At 36.5% G+C, this 19466-nt stretch overlaps 1 protein-coding gene across 1 annotated transcript in view; it reads left to right on the forward strand.

Moving 5' to 3' along the window:
* RAB18 (RAB18, member RAS oncogene family) overlaps positions 1-19265 on the forward strand; it is a 32946-nt gene extending 13681 nt beyond the window's left edge. Inside the window, exons 3-7 of the mRNA XM_045874219.2 lie at positions 7341-7402; positions 12371-12443; positions 13870-13988; positions 14061-14127; positions 17959-19265. Of these exons, the coding sequence (XP_045730175.1) occupies positions 7341-7402; positions 12371-12443; positions 13870-13988; positions 14061-14127; positions 17959-18134 (497 nt within the window). The 3' untranslated portion in view covers positions 18135-19265. The remainder of the gene's footprint in view (positions 1-7340; positions 7403-12370; positions 12444-13869; positions 13989-14060; positions 14128-17958) is intronic.
* The last annotated feature ends 201 nt before the right edge of the window (positions 19266-19466 follow it).

Raw genomic sequence — 19466 nt, forward strand, 5'->3', positions numbered from 1 at the left:
CAAACAATGAATCATGGAACACTACATCAAAAACTAATGATGTAATGTATGGGGATTAACATAAGAATAAAAAAAAAAGTTCCTGTTTCCACATCCTCACCTGTTATACTTAGCACGATCAGACTTTAAAATTTTAACCATTCTAATAGGTATGTATGTGTTGGTAGTCTCATTGGTTTAATTTGCATTGTCTAATGACCAGTGATGTTGAGTGTCTTTAAAGTTCTTATTTGCTGTTTGTTGACTGTATTTTGAGTGTGTGTGTGTGAAGTGTATAAATCTTTTGTTCATTTTTTGTTTTTTCTTATTGTTGAATTTTGAGAGTTCTTTATATATTCTGCATATGAACCCCTTATTACATGATATATACTTTGCTGATATTTTCTTAGACTGTGGCTCCTCTTGTCATTCTCTTAACAGCTTATTTCTAAAAGCAGAAGTTTTTTATTTTGATGAAATCCAGTTTATCAATTTTTTCTTATTAATGATGGTTTCAGTGTTACATCTTTTGCTTAACAGAGGGTTGCAATGATTTTTCTTTATGTTTTTCTCTAGAAGTTGTATGGTTTCATGTGTTATATTAGGTCTGATTCATTTTTGGATACAGTATAAAGCATATGAATTGAAGTTCTGTTCTTTTCCTTTTTTTTTCCTTATATATTCTAAAACTATTTGTTGAGAAGACTGTCCTTTCTGTACTGCATAGCTTTTGCACCTTTGTAAAAACTTAGTTGTTTATATATGGTGAGTCTATTTCTGGACTCTATTCTAGCCCATTAATCTATTTGTCTATGTCAGAATGCTTCACTGTCTTGATTTCTATAGCTTTATAGTAGGCCTGGAAGTCATATATTGTTAGTCTACCAATTTTGTTACCTTTTTCAAAATTATTTTGGCTCTAATTTTTTGTGTTTCCCAATGAATTTTAGAATCCATTCGTTGATTTAAAAATAAAAGCCTGCTAGGATTTTTATAGGGGTTGCATTGACTATATAGATCAATTTGGGGAGAACTGACCTTTTAACAATATTGAGTCTTAACAATCACAGAACAAATTATGTGTCTCCATTTATTTTGGTCTTTCAAAATTTCTTTCAGAGTGGTTACATGTCTTTTACATCTTTTGTCAGATTTAGCCCTAAATATTTAATAGATTTTTATTTAAAAATGGTATTTAAATAGAAGAATCCTTTGTTCATTGCTGATATATAGAAATATAATAGATTTTTTAAACGTTTAGTTTGTATCCTCCAACCTTGCTAAACTTGCTAATTAGTTCCGGGAGCTTTTTTTTTTTTAAATTCTGTAGATTCCATTGAATTTCTACATTTTTTCTTTCCAATCTGGGTTCTTTTTATTTCTTGTCTTATTGCCCTGGCTTTAAAAAAAAAAAAAAAAAAAAGTCTTAAAAAAAGTGAAGAGGGCTGATATATCCATCTTTTCTTCCTGATATGAAGGGGAAAAATACTTAGTTTTTTACCATTAAGCGTGATGTTAGCTGTATGTTTTTCATAGATGCCCTTTATCAGGTTGAGAAATTTCCCTTCTGTTTCTAATTTGCTGAGAGGTTTTATCAGGAATGCATGTTGGATTTTGTTAAGTGCATTTCCTGCATTTGTTGATGATCATATGAAGTTTCTTTTTTAGTCTAATAAAGTCCCATTGATTTTCTCATTATTTAGGATAACCCCAACAATGAATGTTGTGATGTGTTGTTCTCTTATACATATTTGTATTAGTTATGATAAAATTTTGTTTAGGATTTTCATATGTAATCATGAAGGATATTAGTCTATAGCTTTTAATTATAATGTCTTTGGTTTTGGTATCAGGGTAATGTATAACTCATAGAGTGACTAAGAAAGTATTCACTCTTCTTCACGTTCCTGGAGGAGTTTGTTTAGAATGGATTATTATTTAAATGTTCAGTAGAATTCACTCTGGGCCTGGAATTTTTTTCATGGAAAGGTTTTTAACCATAGATTCAATTTCTTTAATAGACGCAGGACTCTCCAGTTATCTATTTATTTTTTATTGTGGTAAAATAAACATAAAATTTACCATTTTAATCATTTTTAAGTTAACAGTTCAGTGGCAATAAGTACATTTGCATTGTTTTGCAACAATCACCACTATCTGTTTTCAGAACTTTCTCATCACCTCACACAGGAACTCTGTACCAATTAAGCAATAGCTTTCACTCCACTTTCCCCTCAGCCTGTGGTAACCTTTATTCTATCTTCTGTTTTTATGAATTTGCCTGTTTTAGATACCTCATAGGTGGAATCATACAGTATATTTGCCCTTTTGTGAGTATCTTATTTCACTTAGCTTAATGTGATCAAGGTTCATACATGTTGTAGCATATCTCAGAATTTCATTCCATTTTATGACTGAATAATGTTCCATGATATGTATAAACCACATTTTGTTTATCTGTTCATCTGAGCACTTAAGTTGCTTCAGCCTTCTATTGTAATACTGCTATCAACATTGTTGTCCAAGTATCTGTTTGAGTTTCTGCTGTCACTTCTTTTGGGTATATACATAAGAGTGGAATTGCTGCATGATATGGTAATTGTATTTTTAGCTTTTTGAGGAAACATCAAATTTTCTTCTGTTCCTAGTTTGTTGAGTGTTTTTTATCATAAAAGGATGCTGAGTTTTGTCAAATACTTTTTCTGCATGAATTGAGATGATCATGTGTTTTTTCCCCCCATTCATTCTTTAATGGGATATATTATTTTGATTGATTTGCTCATATTCCACCAATCTTGTATTATGGAGGTAAAACTCACTTTATCGTGGTGTATAATCCTTTTAAGAGGATGCTGAATTACCTTTGCTAGTATTTTGCTGGGGATTTTTGCATCAGTATTCCTCTGGGATTGTACCATCTTTGTCTGGCTCTGGTATCAGAATAGTGCTAGCCTCCTAGAATGAGCTTGGAAGTGTTCCTTTCTCTTCCGTTTTTTGAAAAGTGAGGAGGGTTGGTGTTAACTCTTTAAATTTTGGTGGAATTTACCAATGAAGCTATCTGGTCCTGGGCTTTTCTTTGTTGGGATGATTTTGATTACTTATGGTCTCTTCAGATTTTCTTTTTCTTTTTAATTTTATTTATTTGAGAGAGAGACAGAATGAGAGTGAGCACAAGCAGGGTGAGGGGTAGAGAGAGAAGCAGACACCCTGCTGAGCGGGGAGCCCCATGTGGGGCTCTGTCCTTGTCCTGGAACTCTGGGATCATGACCTGAGCTGAAGGCAGACGCTTAACCGACTGAGCCACCCAGGGGCCCCAGATTTTCTTTTTCTTGATAGGTCGATTTTGTCAATTGTGTGTTTTCAGGAATTTGTTCATTTCATCTAGGTTATCCAGCTTGTTGGTGTATAATTGTCCATAATATTATCTTATAATCTTTTTTTGTCTGTAAAATTAGTAATGTCCCCACTTTCATATCTGAGTTTTGTAATTGGTCTTTTCTTTTTCCTTAGCCTAGTTAAAAGCTTGTCCATTTTGTTGATCTTTAAAATAAACAAACAGACAAACAAACAAACAAACCAGGCATAAATAAACCAGGCCTTGGGCATGGATTTTTCTCTGTTGTGTATCAATTCCTTTTGTCCTTTATCTTGGTTCTGATCTTCATTATTTCCTTCCTTTTATAGCCCTTAGTTTGCTCTTCTTTTCTAGTTCCTTAAGGTGTAAAATTAGGTTATTGATTTGAGATATTTCTTCTCTTATAATGTGTTTATAGCTATAAATTTCGCTCAGCACTGCTTTTGCTACATCTCAAATTTTGGTGTACTGTGTTTTCATTTGTCTCAAAGTATTCTCTAATTTTTCTTATGATTTCTTCTTTGGTCTATTAGTTGTTTAAAAGGGTGTTATTTAATTTGCACATGTTTGTGAATTCTCCAGTTTTCTTTCTATTACCGATTTCTAGTTTCATTAGATTATGATAAAAAATACTTCATATGAGTTTAGTCTTTTAAAATTTATTAGTACTTGTTTTGTAGACAACATATGGTCTGTCCTGGAGAATGTTTCATATGCGCTTGAGAGAACTTTATTTAAAAAACTGAATTAAATATTGTATTAAAAGTGCAAGCCCAAATGAACAATAAGAAAAAGCCAAAATGACAGTTCTTCTGTGGATATTGTGATTTATAAGAAATACATATTTGGTTCCTGGCAGAGAGTTTTTAAAACCCTTTGATTTTCTTAACTGATCAAAGCAGTGAAGATGTCTTTTGTTTTTCATAACTAGCCCCTTCCAACCGTACCTGAATTTATGTTAGTACTGTGACTTCTGGAAAGCCTCTAAGGATGGAGGCTGGTTGCCTGGAGAACCAACCATGTGATAGAGGGTTGGGATTTTCAGTCCTACTCTTTCCTCTCCTACCTCGGGAGAGGGGAGAGGGAAGAGGGATGGGAGATTTTGTTCAGTCACTGAAGGACAGTGATTTAATCAATCATGCCTAAATAATGAAACCATCATAAAAATGCTAAATTTACTGGTTCTGAGAGTTCTGTTTTGGCAAACACATGGAAGTTCTGGGAAGATGGCATACTCGGAGAGGGCATGGGAGCTTTGTGCCCCTTCCTCATACTTTTCCTTATTTGTCTCCTCCATCTGGCTGTTCCTGGGTTATATCCTTTTATAATAAGATGATACTCTAGTAAGCAACTTTTCCTGAGTTCTGTGAGCCACAAATTAATCCAATTAAGGGAGGAGATTGTGGGAACCTTTGATTAATAGCCAGGTGGTCGGAAGCACAGGTAACAACCTGGATTTGGGATGGCATCTGAAATGGGAGTGCAGCAGTCTTATAGGACTTATTATTAGTTAGCCCTTACCCTGTGGGATCTGACTGTATCAGACTGAATTGAATTGTAGGACACTGATGTCCCTGGAGAGTCAGAGAATATCTGGTCACAGAAGTGTTCAGAGTTGTAGGAGAGTAGAGGAGATACACAGGAGTGTTTTTTTCTAGATGTTCAGCTTCAAACTGTTAGGAGCTCCTTGTCATCCACATGAAGAGGTTGAAAAGATAGTTTAATCAAATCTAGTAAGAAGTTGGCAAAGTCAGATTTATTAAAAAGATTCCTACTGTGGCCACCTTTAAAAGCAAATTAAGAGCCACTTGCAAAACAGAAGAACCAGACTTGGTGAAGAAGCAATTTGAGCAGATGAAAGCTAAAAAACTCAGTGTCTGCATAGGAGATTCACCAGAGGGACAAAGGAAAGATGAAATGGGGGACTTGCAGGGTCTGGATCCAGATGGGGTGCCCTTTTAAGCTGCCTGTGTGTATTGACTTTGATGGTAGGATGCCAGTGGGCATTGTTACCTGAGGATGTGCTCTGTCACTTTCAGATCTAATATCTCAGAAGAGTAACTTAATGATACATATGACAGAGACCGTCATTAGACCGTCAAGAAATATATGAAAGACAGGAAATTGTAAAAGAGAAGAAGGAGATTGGGAGAGGGAGATAAACAAAAACATTTTGGGAACCGTGAGTTTCTTTTCTTGGATAGCTAGCAAAAAGCCAGTCTGCCCTTGAGCATGTTGTCTGGAGTAATTAGGGAAAAAAAAAGTTCTTTATGCTCTGAAAAACTTTGAGAATTTAACTGGAGAGTGTGTATGACAGGTTTTCTCTATGTAATGTCTACAGTGGCCTTAATTTAGTACCTGCACCAAGTCAGAACCATTTCCCTCATCTGAATTTTCTCAGGCTTTGTTTTGTTTTTAAAGTATTATGAATAAAATGTAAATAATTTCATACTTTTTAAAAAAGATTTTATTTTTATTTTATTCATGAGAGAGAGAGAGAGGCAGAGGGAGAAGCAGGCTCCCCACGGAGCAGGGAGCCCGATGTGGGACTCCATCCCTGGACCCTGGCATCATGACCTGAACCAAAGGCAGATGCTTAACTGACTGAGCCATCCAGGCACCCTTCATACTTTTTATATAAATGGTGTGGCATAATATTTATTTATCTAGACCTGGTGAATACAAGATTATTTAATAGGAGGTTTTTGTTTGTTTAGCGGCATAGAAACTTTAACTTAAATTTTCCTTGGACTATGTTATTAGCACTGTCATAATTGCCCATGATTCTAGGTATGGCTTTATCAGCTCCTTTATCACTCTAGCCCAAAACACAAACTTTTTTTTTTTTTTAATCTTTGGCATACAGAAAGACGTGGTATAATGCATATTTTAAAGTGCATTTTTATTATGTAATTTGTGTTTGTAGTGGATCACCAGAAATCATCCAAGAATTACTCATGTATTTCCATATTGGTGACAGGTGTTCTCGTAAGCATTTAGTGTATGAGGGTGCTGTTCATCTTACTTGTGACTATTCTGAATTAATTGTGACAAGCTAATAAGGGCTTTTGAAAGTTTCTTTCCAGGCTTCTTGAGCTAATGTTTTGCCTCTGGCCAGTGGAGTAGACAGCACATTAATTTTGATACTCTTTAAAGACATGTGGGCAGTTACTGTTCATTTAAGCCAGATGGCATGTGTCAACTCCTGTTCCTGGAAAGGGAGAGGTTTTTTTTGGAGGGGGAGGGGGGCTTGTAGTAAAACCTTACGTGTCTTCTTATGGAGCTCTTCTCTTTACATAAATTAGTACTTACAGAAGATTTTCATAGCACTTTAAGCACTCCTCCTTTCACTTATGAAGAAGATTCTTAGAGGATTGGGCACAGATGTTTTTGTGTGTAAATTCTTTTGCAATTGTGCAGTAGCAAGGGATCATTGATAAAGTTATATAGAATGAATACTGTTTTTTAGGATAAAAACAAAGAATTCATAAGACAAGGAGTAAGTGGCCCTTTAATGTTTTTACCAAGCTGCTTACAGTCAGAATCTGGGTTAGGGGTTTGGCTGGCTGTGGGCAGAACTCTTAATGATGGAGTGTAGTTGCATTTGGAGCCCCTTAGAGAATTGCCTTGATCCAGAGTCAGCCATAGATAGTCTTCTCTACATGAGCACTGTGAATTCCAGCACTTGGCTTTTAATGTGCATCCTTAATCACCTTACACTGAAGTTTATTTTTCCATTAAAATTTTTATTTTTTTCAGGCAAGTACAGGTAGGTAAGTGTTTTGAATTCTGCAAGCATTTGGTTTTCATTTATCCTAACTAAATCCTAAGCTGCTGAACTTTACTGACACTTTTTTTTAATTTTCACATCCATAACTCCAAGAATTTAGGGTGTGGAATTCGGGTATTTGATAAAGTGGCTTTTCTGTGTTCTTGTTTTCTTGGTAATTGATTTTAAAAGTATTATTTTACTGGGATGCTTATCAACATTTTCATTTTTTTCAAGGTGTTGACTTTAAGGTGAAAACAATTTCAGTGGATGGAAATAAGGCTAAACTTGCAATTTGGGTAAGAGTTTTAAAAATGTATTTTATATAAATATTCATCTTGTATTTTTTAAAGAAGCAGAAGTTGATGTGTGTAGAGTTCTAGAGGTAAACAATTTGTATTAAATAACTTCTGGACAATTTGTTGGTTAATGGATAAACAATAAATGGCTATGTCTTATAATTGGGTAATGAGGCAGAGACTTGTTTCACTTACTCAAAATTTTAAAATATATAATCCCTTAAGAATACTTTTTTTTTTTTTAAAGATTTTATTTATTTTTTTGCGAGACAGAGAATGAGAGACAGAGAGCACGAGAGGGAAGAGGGCAGAGGGAGAAGCAGGCCCCCTGCTGAGCAGGGAGTCCGATGTGGGACTCGATCCCGGGACTCCAGGATCACGACCTGAGCCGAAGGCAGTCGCTTAACCAACTGAGCCACCCAGGCGCCCTATAATCCCTTAAGAATACTTAAAAGCAGAATAAAGTATAGAAAAATCATCTTATCTGCCAGAAAGGATTATTGTTATTGAATAGTTTCTTTAAAGTTTTAAGAAGACAGTGTATACTCAGCTAACACTGAAGGCAGTTGTTGGGGAGAAGGGGATGAAGTGATGCTCAGGAAAAAAAGTATTTTTCATGTTAGTATGTTAGTATATTCAAGAAATTTGAGTTTGCCAACTTTGGACTTATTTTCTAATATCAGTGCCTAGTCTTTACTTACTGTCCTTTCATTTGACTGTGAACCCAAACATTCTGATACATGTTGCTTTCCTAAGACCTTTTCATGATAGTGCTGACTGAATAAAATAGCAATAACTGTCAGAAACGTCCAAGATGCTCAGTGTCTGTCTCTGTCTGCCCGTTTCTCTCCCACTCCTACCTACCTACCTACTTCTCTCTATATACCTAAATGATTGTAATATATTACATTACATATATAATTTATAAAAATATGCTCTTATATATCTGATTCCCACATATACTATGATAAGTAAATATATAAATACATTTTTGTTACATGTGATCATTAGAACTGGTTAGCAGTCATCACATTGAGGTGTACTTCAACATGGTGATTAAATAGTAAGTGTTTGGGTATCAGTTACAGATTGAAACAGGAAGTGTTCATGTATTGTATGATCTGATTCATTTTCCTGGCATTCTCTGAATGGCATATTATTTCTAATACACATTTTAACCCAAATAACAAGTAACTGTGTAAGTGTGTCTCATGTTTTTCTGTTAATTTTTTTCTAACATTCAATACTTTACATGATTGGTAGCCTATTTGCCCCCTCCCCAAAATATAATTATGATATTAATAAGAATAGTAATGTCTAACAGAAAACAATTTGGAAAATGTTGGACTAGGCCATAATAAAATATATTGAACAGTTTAAGAATGCTGGCTCCTTCCTGTACAAAAGTGGGAGCCTGATTTTCCATATGCTTTTCATGGTTGAATTTATCACTTTTTTATGCCCTTGCTACTGTTTTGTGAGATATACATGTTAGAATAGGATCTAAGGCTTGGTGGTTTCCGTGAGATCTTTCTTTTATGCAAGAGGTTTTTTAAATTTACTTTTTAGTTCCTGTATAATAAAAAGGTTGGCAGGTATTACTGAGGTGACATCTTTATCATAGGCGTATAAATATTTTTTAAATAAGAGGCTCAATCTCAGAACCCTGAGGTCATGACCTGAGCTTAAATCAAGAGTCAAGCTCAACTAACTGAGCCACTCAGGTGCCCCAAATGTTAATGTTCTTGTGTGTGTGTGTGTGTGTGTGTTTGTAATACTAACTCTGTCATATGCTGCAAATATTTTTTTCCTGTTTGTCATTTGCCTTCAAATCTTGTTTAGGATGAGTGAGTGTGTGTATGGGGTATGGATGGTGTGGGGAGAGATGTTTTTGCTATACTAAGGTTTTAGTATTTTTGTGGTCAGACCAGTTTTTTTTTTTTCCATGAATTTGGGTGTTATGTCATATTTAGGAAGCCTCCTCACTCATAAATAGAAATACATGAATCCACTGTTTCTTCTAATTCTTCTTTTTTTTTTAATATATATATATATATATATATATATATATATATATATGTATAAATCAGTTCCTCTCCTGCTTGGACGCTCCTCCTAGGATCAGTCAAATAGAATAATCAAGTACAGCCCTGTCCTCACTGCTCCCAAAAGTGCCACTCACACATCACGGCCTGCTTGGCACCTCTAAAGCTATTTTTCTCTAGATCCTGCCCTCACTTCCCCTCCCACATTTTAATATTTAGCCTTTCCAGATCCTTCCTTGTCCTTTATCCATTTCTGTCTTTAATAATCTCTTTTCTCCTCTCCCGTCAGAGAAGAAAACCACAGATAATAAGCTCTTCTTTTCTTATCTTACAAGGATGCTATTACAGTTGTTGCAAATTCCTATCTTGAAAACAAAAACAAGCAAAAATCTTAACTTTTGACTATTTAAGCTTATAAATTTTATAGGTGTAATATATCCTTATCCAATATTGTGGCAGAGGGTTTTTGCTCAAATTATCATACCTACTTAAACATTTTTATAAGTGGATCCAAAAAATCAAGACTCTAAATAGCTGGACTAATTTAAATATTTATGTGTAAAGTGTCAATCGTGTAGTATTTTAACATTAAACATACTATTTTTTTTTGCCCTACTCTTTTTTTTGTTTTTAAGATTTTATTTATGAGAAAGAGCAAGAGAGCCTGAGCAGGGGGAGGGGTAAAGGCGGAGAAACAGACTCAACACTGAGCATGGAGCCTGACATGGGGCTCAATCCCAAGATCCTGAGATCATGACCTGAGCTGAAGTCAGACGCTTAACCAACTGAACCACCCAGGCGCCCTGCTCTAGTCTTTATTTTTAAAACACTGGGCTTCATGGATATTTTGACTAGAATCACAGTTCTGATTTTTAAAAGATTTATTTATTTATTTTAGGGGGGAGGGGCAGAGGGAGAGAGAGAATCCCCAAGCAGACTCCCCACTGAGCGCAGAGCCCCACATCCCAGGCCCTGTCCCAGGCCCCTGAGATCATGACTTGCGCTGAAATCAGGAGTCGGATGCCCAGGGCACTCCGCAGTTCTGATTTTTATGTTGTGTCTCATCAGAGCAGTTACTGAAGTTGATCTCAGTGAATATCAAGGGAAACAAAACTCATACTCAAATGCTTCCGCTGTTTCTGGAAATTAATTTATTATAGTGTGGATACGGTTTTGTTATGAAAACAGAATTTTTCTGTTATAACAAAAAATCTTGTGACTAAAATATTTCTTGCTTGGTCCTTGCCCTAACCTATATCAAATTATCCAAATTATAATCTGCTTTAGATAGTAAGTACACTTCACTTTATGCACCTTTAATTTATATTACTGTTTTTTGAAAAGTTGAGTCAACATGCAAATTGAGTAATTTTACATATCAGAGGTTTTGTAAGAAACTTTGAAGCAAAGGGAATTTTTGTAAAGAGAGAAATCATTTTTATCATAAATTTATCTGTTTAGAAAGTTTAATTTTGTTAATTTTTTCACTTCAAGATGGCAGGGGTAGGGGCTGTTTCTGTAGTGGTGAGAATCTGGAAGCAAGGACATTCTGCATTTATGTAAAGCGTAGCTGGGGAAGAGTAGTAGATTTGCAAAGTGGTTTACTTTGAAAGTTATTTTCCTCTTAAGTTTCTCTTCTGAGGCCATAAATTACTCATATATTCTCTACCTATTGCTCTCTTATTAAAGCAGTCTCTATTTTGGCCAGGGAAAGAAAGTACGTAAGTAGGAAAATAAGTAGCTGGAGCCTGTCACTGCTGGTTTAAAATGCCTCTCCAATCTTATAAACCTCTTAGAGGTTATTAACATGTTTTATGTCTGAAGGAGCTTCTGCTTGCCCCATAGCTAAGCTCGAATTTACAGCTATGAGACTGGCAGCTAAGTTGATGTTTGACATATGTCTTCATTTTTCTTCAGGTTATTTGATATTAGCAGACTGGAAACTTTTTCTTAAAGGGCAGATAGTAAATATTTAGTCTAATCCAAAGGCAGGCCATGTGGCAGTGCATCATCGAACGGGCCTGGCTGTGTTCCAGTAAAACTTTATTTAATAAGACAGGTGGTGGGCTGAGGGAGCCGTTTGTCAGCTGCTGCTTTGCATAATCTTAGGTATCTTGAAGCCACAGTCCAAGGATGGTAGAAAGAAGACAGAAGGAACCCGGTCCAGAAGTACAGACTTGTTAATTAGTTTGGGTTGGTTGGCTGGTTGGTTTCCAAGGAAAGTTGAGCAACTGTCCTGTGGCAAGAATCGCTCTAGGCACTGGGGTTAAACTGATGATTAAGCAGATGAAGTCTCTTTCCTCATAAAACTTGCACTTCCTAGCTGGTGTACATCTTATGTTCCTCTCCCCCAATTATGTGTCAGAAACATGTGATAGCAAGTGGTTTGGTTTTAGGCATTTTCCTAAAAGAAGATACAGAGAAAATACTTTTAAGACTCCAACCTAAAAATTGCTTACCTAAAATAAGACACTCCTGTCATTCTCTTTTAAAAAAAATAAGTGGTTCTCAACCTTGATTCTACATTAGAATCACCCGGGAAGACTTTGAAAACTTCTGTCTTACCGTAGACCAATTAAACCAGAATCAGTGGGGGTTGGACCCAGGCATTGGAATTTTTCATTTCCCAGGAAATTTCACTGTGCTTCTGAAGTTGAGAACCATGGCTTTCAAGGAAATGGGTTTCACGTGTGATAAAAATCTTAAAAAAATACCCTTTTACTTAAATGCATTTTTCTAGAGATGAGTCAGTATTTATTAATTTTATTTTATGTAACACTTTTCAGTAAGAGAACGCATCTAATTTAAATTTCAAGTTTTAAATGAGCTTGTGCATGGATATTTTTAATAATGCTGTTTGACTTTCTACTCTTAATATTATTTATACTTTTTAAATTTAGTAATAATTGGTTGTCACCTTTAGGATACTGCTGGTCAAGAGAGGTTCAGAACATTAACTCCCAGCTATTATAGAGGTGCACAAGGTGTTATATTAGGTAAGGTTTTACTTTACAATACTGCTTTAAAAATATTGTTGTTTTATTATTGCAATTTCTGATTTTCCTTATCTGTGAAGGTCAGTAAGTTTTTATTTTTCTTCAGGGGTACCTTTATGTAACTTGAAGTTATATTAGCTTCATTTAATATTAATGAATATTTAAACTTTCAAAATTTCTTTTCAGGCCTTTGTCTAGCCATTAAAAGATAAAGATCAGATCAATTTATTTGGTTTAAAAGCACATGTTGATGAAGACGTAATTGAGGATTAATCCACATGTAGTTGGTCTGTCTGAGGAGTGTTACCAGAAACTGATCTTCAGTCAGCAGTGCATTAACATTTGCTGTGCGTTTATAAAGGAAGAAGCATGCTAGTTGCTTAGTTGAATCTGTTTTATTAGTCCTAAAAAGTATAACAAAGCACTTAGCATTGTTGATTCATAATCATACAGAATTTAAAAACCAAATGTGGATTCTCATTGTAAGTTGTTGAAAAGTACTTGTTACTAATATTCCTAGAAAACTTTTAAAAATAAATATTGGACAATTTTAGGGAAAATTGTCTTTTTATATTATGTCATAAATAGTGAGGTTTTAGGTTCATTTCATTAATTTAACAGCAACTCTTATTTTGGTTTAGCATCTTTAAGTTTAGAAAACACCTTTTTTTTTTTTTTAAGATTTTATTTATTTATTTGACAGAGAGCAGGAGAGCACAGGCCGGGGAGCAGCAGAGGGAGAGGGAGAAGCAGGCTCCCCGCTGAGCAGGGAGTCAGAGGTGGGGCTCGATCCCAGGACCCTGGGACCATGACCTGCCCTGAAGGCAGTTGCTTAGCCAACTGAGCCACCCAGGCGCCCCTAGAAAGCACTTTAAGTTAATAAGGTCTTTATATTAATAAGCTCTTAATATATTTTAATGCAGTGGGATGGAAGATGAAAGTGATAACAGGGAGATAATCAGGATCTTATCCGTTAAGTTTACATATTTTTTCAAAGTTGAAATTCTGGTCCTTGTAAGAAACAAATTAACAAGGTCATAGATGTTTAAATCCATGGAAAAAAGTTTGGTATTTTGCCACAGATTTGTATCTGAATGTTTTAGTTTTTGGATGTCTTTTATTGTTAAGAATGGGAACAGCTGTTGTTTTGCTTAAATTAATTTTCAGTTATCACACAGGATATAATTCCATTTCTCTCACAGTGTGTCTTAATAAAATTGAAGTGTGTGTATGTATATGTTTATTATTATTTTTAATACACTTGTTTCTTCCATCTGGCTGAGTAGATACTGATTGTTAAGCATTTGAAGGCTTAGAAACAGACTTGCCTATCTAGAAAGATTAGCTTGTAGTGACATATCAGAAATATAATGCCATTGCTTCTTACTTTTAATGCTTATTTAATAAGTGACCCTTTTTATTTCAGTTTATGATGTCACAAGAAGAGATACCTTTGTGAAATTGGATAATTGGTTAAATGAATTGGAAACGTACTGCACGAGAAATGACATAGTAAACATGCTAGTTGGAAATAAAATTGATAAGGTAAGAAATCAGACACTTGGCATTTTGACTGTATTTTGGTAGCTTTTCTTAATCTTTATATTTACCTTTTAGGAAAATCGTGAAGTCGATAGAAACGAAGGCCTGAAATTTGCACGAAAGCATTCCATGTTATTTATAGGTAGGTGTGTGAACATTTATCCTTTCATTATTAATGAGGAATTTTAAAATGGAGTTTTTGCTACATTTTTCTCTTTATGAACAGTAAAATGTATGTACTTAGTTCATCATTTTCTTGTGCTAACTGTAGAGCCAGGTTCATTTTTCCTTCTGTAAAAAAAAAAAAAATCGGATCTCATTATGTGAATTTGTATAGGACACAGATCATTCCTCTCAGGATACAGTGGCATTCAGTAAAGCCGGGCACCCAGTGTTAGTTGTACCTTGCTGGTCCTTGAGCTGACAGCAGTGGTACCACCTGGGAGTTTGTTAGAAATGCTTCATTTCAGTCCCAACCCAGCTTTTCGGAATTAGAATCTGTATTTTTTTTTTTTTTTAAGATTTTATTTATTTACCTGTCAGAGCACAAGCAGGGGGAGCGGCAGGCAGAGGGAGAAGCAGGCTTCCCGCCTAGCAGGGAGCCCGATGCGGGACTGGATCCCAGGACCCTGGGATCATGACCTGAGCCGAAGGCAGATGCTTAACGACTGAGCCACCCAGGCATCCCTAGAATCTGTATTTTAACAAGATCTTCATGTGATTTGAATACACATTAATACTTGAGAAGCATGGTAAAATAAGGTTTGGCAAACTACAGCATGGAGCCAAATGTGGTTCTACCATTTGTATTGGAACACAACCTTACCTGTGCAGTCATCTACATGCTGTGTGTGGCTGCTTTTATGCTTCATGGCAGAGTTCAGTGGTTACAGCAGAAACCATATGGCATTCAAAGCCTAAGATATTTATCATCTGGTCCTTTACAGGAAAAGTTTGTTGACCCCCTGTCTAGAAAAGTGGACAAGCTCTATCACTGTGGAGATTTTTTAACGTTACAGGTTCCCTGGGCCTTGTCACAGGTCTGAAACTGGGCCTGGAAGACAGTTTCTAAAAATATCCTAGTTGATTCTGATGTGAAGCCAGCTTTAGGAATTACTGATTTAGCTATTCCACTGTTAGGATCTTTTAGGAATTAGGAAATGGAAATAAAAGAACATCATCTATAGATAGAAGCAGGGTGCTATAAGTGGAAGGTAATAGGCAGTTTTAGAAAGGAATTGAGTACTACCTTTTCTGTTTACTTGCTGGGTGTCCTTCATTTTGATACATTAGTTCAGTAAACGTTTATTGAACACTGAGAATATAACAAACAGATGAACAAAATGGACAAAGTCCCTGCCCTCATGAAGCTTACATTCTAGTAGAGGAAACAGACTTAAATAAGTAAGTAGTGCTATGAAGGAGAGAGAGTATGATGGGGATGGGAGGTAATTAGGGGAAGTTCTTTGAGGTAGTGCCATTTGAACAAGAATCCATAAAATGAAGATCTAGAGGGAGAACATCTCAGGCTGAGAGAATAGCAAATATTTCCTGAGGTAGGAACGAGTTTAGTGTGTTTAAGGGATAGGAAGAAAGCCTGTGGGCTGGAGCATAGTGTATGTTGGGGGCAAAGGTGGTGATGGCGGGAGGTGAAATTTAAAAGGTCATGTTGGGCCTTGTAGGGTATGGTAAAGAAATGGATTTTATTCTAAGTGTGGAAAGCAGGGGAGTAGTGCTGTGATCTGATATTCTTTTAAAAAGACCTGTTTGTACAGAAAATGGTCCATGAGAAGCAGAAGCAAGAGGCTTGTTATGGCCCAGATGAATAATGCTGTGCCTTTGACTATGGGAGTGGTTGTGGGTGGCTTCTGGAAGGTTGGCAGATCCAGGAGATATTTGGATGGTAAAGGTGACAGGCTCTGCTGATAGATTGGGTATTTTTTTTTAAAGATTTTATTTTTTTCATTTGACAGAGAGAACTCAAGCAGGGGGAGTGGGAGAGGGAGAAGCAGGCTTCCTGCCAAGCAGAGAGCCCGATGCGGGGCTCAATCCCAGGACTCTGGGTATTGAGGATAAGGGAAGAGAGCAATCAGGGGTAACTCTGAGTCTCTGGCATTTAGGATGAAGACATTGGGTTTGACAAGATGGAGAATGCTAGTATTTTTTAATTTTTTTTTTAAAGGTTTTTTTTATTTATTCATTCGAGACAGAGAGAGAGAGAGAGAATATGAGCAGGGGGAGAAGCAGAGGGAGGGGGAGAAGCAGGCCCCCCGCTGAGCAGGAAGCCCTATGTGGGGCTCGATCCCAGGACCCTGGGATCATGACCTGAGCCGAATGCAGATGCTTAACCAACTGAGCCACCCAGGCGCCCCGCTAGTATTTTTTAAAAGAAAAGTTTCAACCAAGGGCGCTGGGGTGGCTCAGTCATTAAGCGTCTGCCTTTGGCTCAGGTCATGATCCCAGGGTCCTGGAATCAAGCCTCTCATCGGGCTCCCTGCTTGGCAGGAAGCCTGCTTCTCCCTCTCCCACTCCCCCTGCTTGTGTTCCCTCTCTCGCTGTGTCTCTCTCTGTTAAATAAATAAAATCTTGAAAAAAAAAAAGTTTCAACGGAGTGGTGAGAACAAAAGTGTAGTTAGAGTACAGTTGACCCTTGAACAATGTGGGGTTAGGGGTCCTGACACACCCCCTGCAGTCAGAAATCTGCGTATAATTTTGGACTCCCCCAAAACTGAACTGCTAAATTGCCTGTTGACCTGAAGTCTTAACTGATAAAGTCAGTTAACACGTGTTCTGTATGTTGTGTGTATTACATGCTGCATTCTTACAGTAAAGCTAGAGAAAAGAAAATGTTATTAAAATCATAAGGAGGAGAAAGTACCTTTACAGCACTGTCCTGTGTTTATTGAAAAAAATCCATGTGTAAGTGGAACTGCACAGTTCACACTGGTGTTGTTCAAGGGTCAGTTAGAGTCTGAAGAAAAAATGTGAAATAAGAAAGTGGAAACAGCTTACATAGGTAACTCTTGATGACAATTTTGCTTTGAAAGAGAGTAGAGAACCTGGGTGGCTTCTAGAAGAGTGTGTGGGCTGGAAGGCAGGGTAGTTGGTTACTTGGTTGGTTAGTAAGATGGACAGTAATTTTGGCAGGCTTTTTAAAGCTGACTGATGTGATCCCGTAGTGAGGACACATGATTGTTCAGTGAATGAGAAGGGATGGGATCCGAGAAGTAGAAAAGGGAATGCTCCTAGATAGCAGCAGGGACAGTTCATCCACTGTCACAGGAGCGAAGGCAGAGCCTAAGGTTACAAATGCAGACAGGTTGGTGACTCTCTTGGTGGGATGATCAGTGCTCCTGTCAGATCATTTCTATTTTTCTCAACATAAAGTTAGGTCATGAGCTGAGATAGAGGAGTTTTACAATAAAGGAATGAGAGTCATCTCAGATAGTGAAAAAGGTAATTACTAGGGAAAGGTAGGATTGGGGAGCAGGGCTCAATGTCCACATGAGTTTCATGGGGAGCATAAATGCAAAAGGAGACCAGTGTCCATGGTTGTATATCATTTATCCAGTCACCTATAGCTGCTTGGTTGCAGGCACAGAAGAGCCAGATTGTTCAGCTTGGAGCCTGAATTTCCTTACTCTGAAATGGGGATAATCTGTTTTGGGGTTTGATTTTAAGAACTAACTGAAAAATTAAGAAGGAACTTTGGCATAATATTTGAGTAGGTCTTTACAGTGTACAAGTCTATCACAAAATCCTGGGCTTATATACCACTCTTCTTGTGGATAGAATTTGAATAGCTCAGCTTTGAGAGTTGGGGCAAATTCACGAATATTAAACCTCTGGGGAGAAACTGCTCATTTGCCTCTGCATATACTGCCGGCTGATATTTATGCCATAATAATTTCCCAGGAAAACATCGGATATGACCAGAAAAGAATAGACTCTGACATTTTTTCTTCAATTTTAGAGGCAAGTGCAAAAACCTGTGATGGTGTACAGTGTGCCTTTGAGGAACTTGTTGAAAAGATCATTCAGACGCCTGGACTGTGGGAAAGTGAGAACCAGAATAAAGGAGTCAAACTGACACACAGGGAAGAAGGCCCTGGAGGAGGAGCCTGTGGTGGTTACTGTTCTATGTTATAAACTCTGGGAAACTCCATCTCTTGCATATTTGATCAGATAGTGACATCTTTCTGTATATAAACTTTAACTGCTATTTTAGGGACCTTGCAGTTTGCACATATTTGTTTTGTATCATGGCAGTAAATATTTGCAAGAAATCCCACTCATCGGCTTTCCCAGGTACAATGTTATGGTAAGCATGCACAGTTTGCAGTCTACAGTTTTTTTATGTAACATAAAATAGGTGTACTTTTTAAAGTACATTTGATTTTATGATTTACATTTATCATGTGATTAAAAAAATCCACCTATCTAGTCTATGTTGATACAAGGTCTACTTTTGGTCTCTTCTTTGCTTAAATACTCCTCTATCAATTACTGAATTAATTGGTATGTAGAACTCCCAGAACCACTGGGAGATATTCAGGTATCATCGAACCTGGCAAATTTCCTTTCAGGAATAACACAGAGCATGATTCCATAGCTTTTGTAGGATGTTTGCCGACAGATTCTCTTTTAGTACTAAGCGAAATTCTCTACAGGACGCAGTCCAGGCCAATTTATAATTAAATCTTTGTTTGTTCTGATGATGCTTCTAAAATAGCATTGATGTGTTAAGAAGTTTGGTCTTGCTTTTAAATTTTCTTTAATGAGTAGCTCAGTTGCTTAACTGGAGTTTTAACTCTGTGATATGTACATTGGATTCTAACCCTTTGTGCAGCGTTTTTAGTTATGTGGTGTTTGGCAGGATGACAATAAGGTTTTCCCCCATTTTGGTTTTGGAAGGACGAGAATAGTGTGTTTATGTAACTCATGTAGTACTTACCTTACCACTTTAAAAACCAACACCTTTTCCCATAAATGTTGGTGGTGTTTGTCCAGGTACCTCAATTGTAGCTTGTGTCATGTTTATGAACATCTGTATCTTATGACTTCCGTAAATGGCTAATTGATATTCAGAAACCTATATCTGTGTTTTGAGGGTTGGGAAAAATAGAACACTAAATGACAATACGAGAGACATACTGCTTCCAGATTTTGATGTGTGTGGGAAAATACTGTTGCAATGAAAATCTTGGTAATTTACTGTAACAAGTAGCCAATAGTTTATCAAAACCAACTTGTACAGACTAATAAATCTTTTCCACAGTATTCAGTTTTCTAACCTCTTGCTATTATACATTGCCTATTTTTTTCACTCGTGTGTTATTTAATTTAACGTTGTTATCTGCTATATTAAGCCCCCAAGTAAGTTATTTGTCCTTTCAAGCAGGTTACCATGATACCCCTCAGTAAGATTTCTGATATTAATTTCTGGGCAGTTTGTTCTTTGTATACAGTTGCAAATGATAG

Source organism: Mirounga angustirostris, unplaced genomic scaffold, assembly GCF_029215605.1.
Source record: "Mirounga angustirostris isolate CCGP_5_RB_7025 unplaced genomic scaffold, mMirAng1.0.hap1 SCAF_5, whole genome shotgun sequence".
NCBI lineage: Eukaryota > Metazoa > Chordata > Mammalia > Carnivora > Phocidae > Mirounga > Mirounga angustirostris.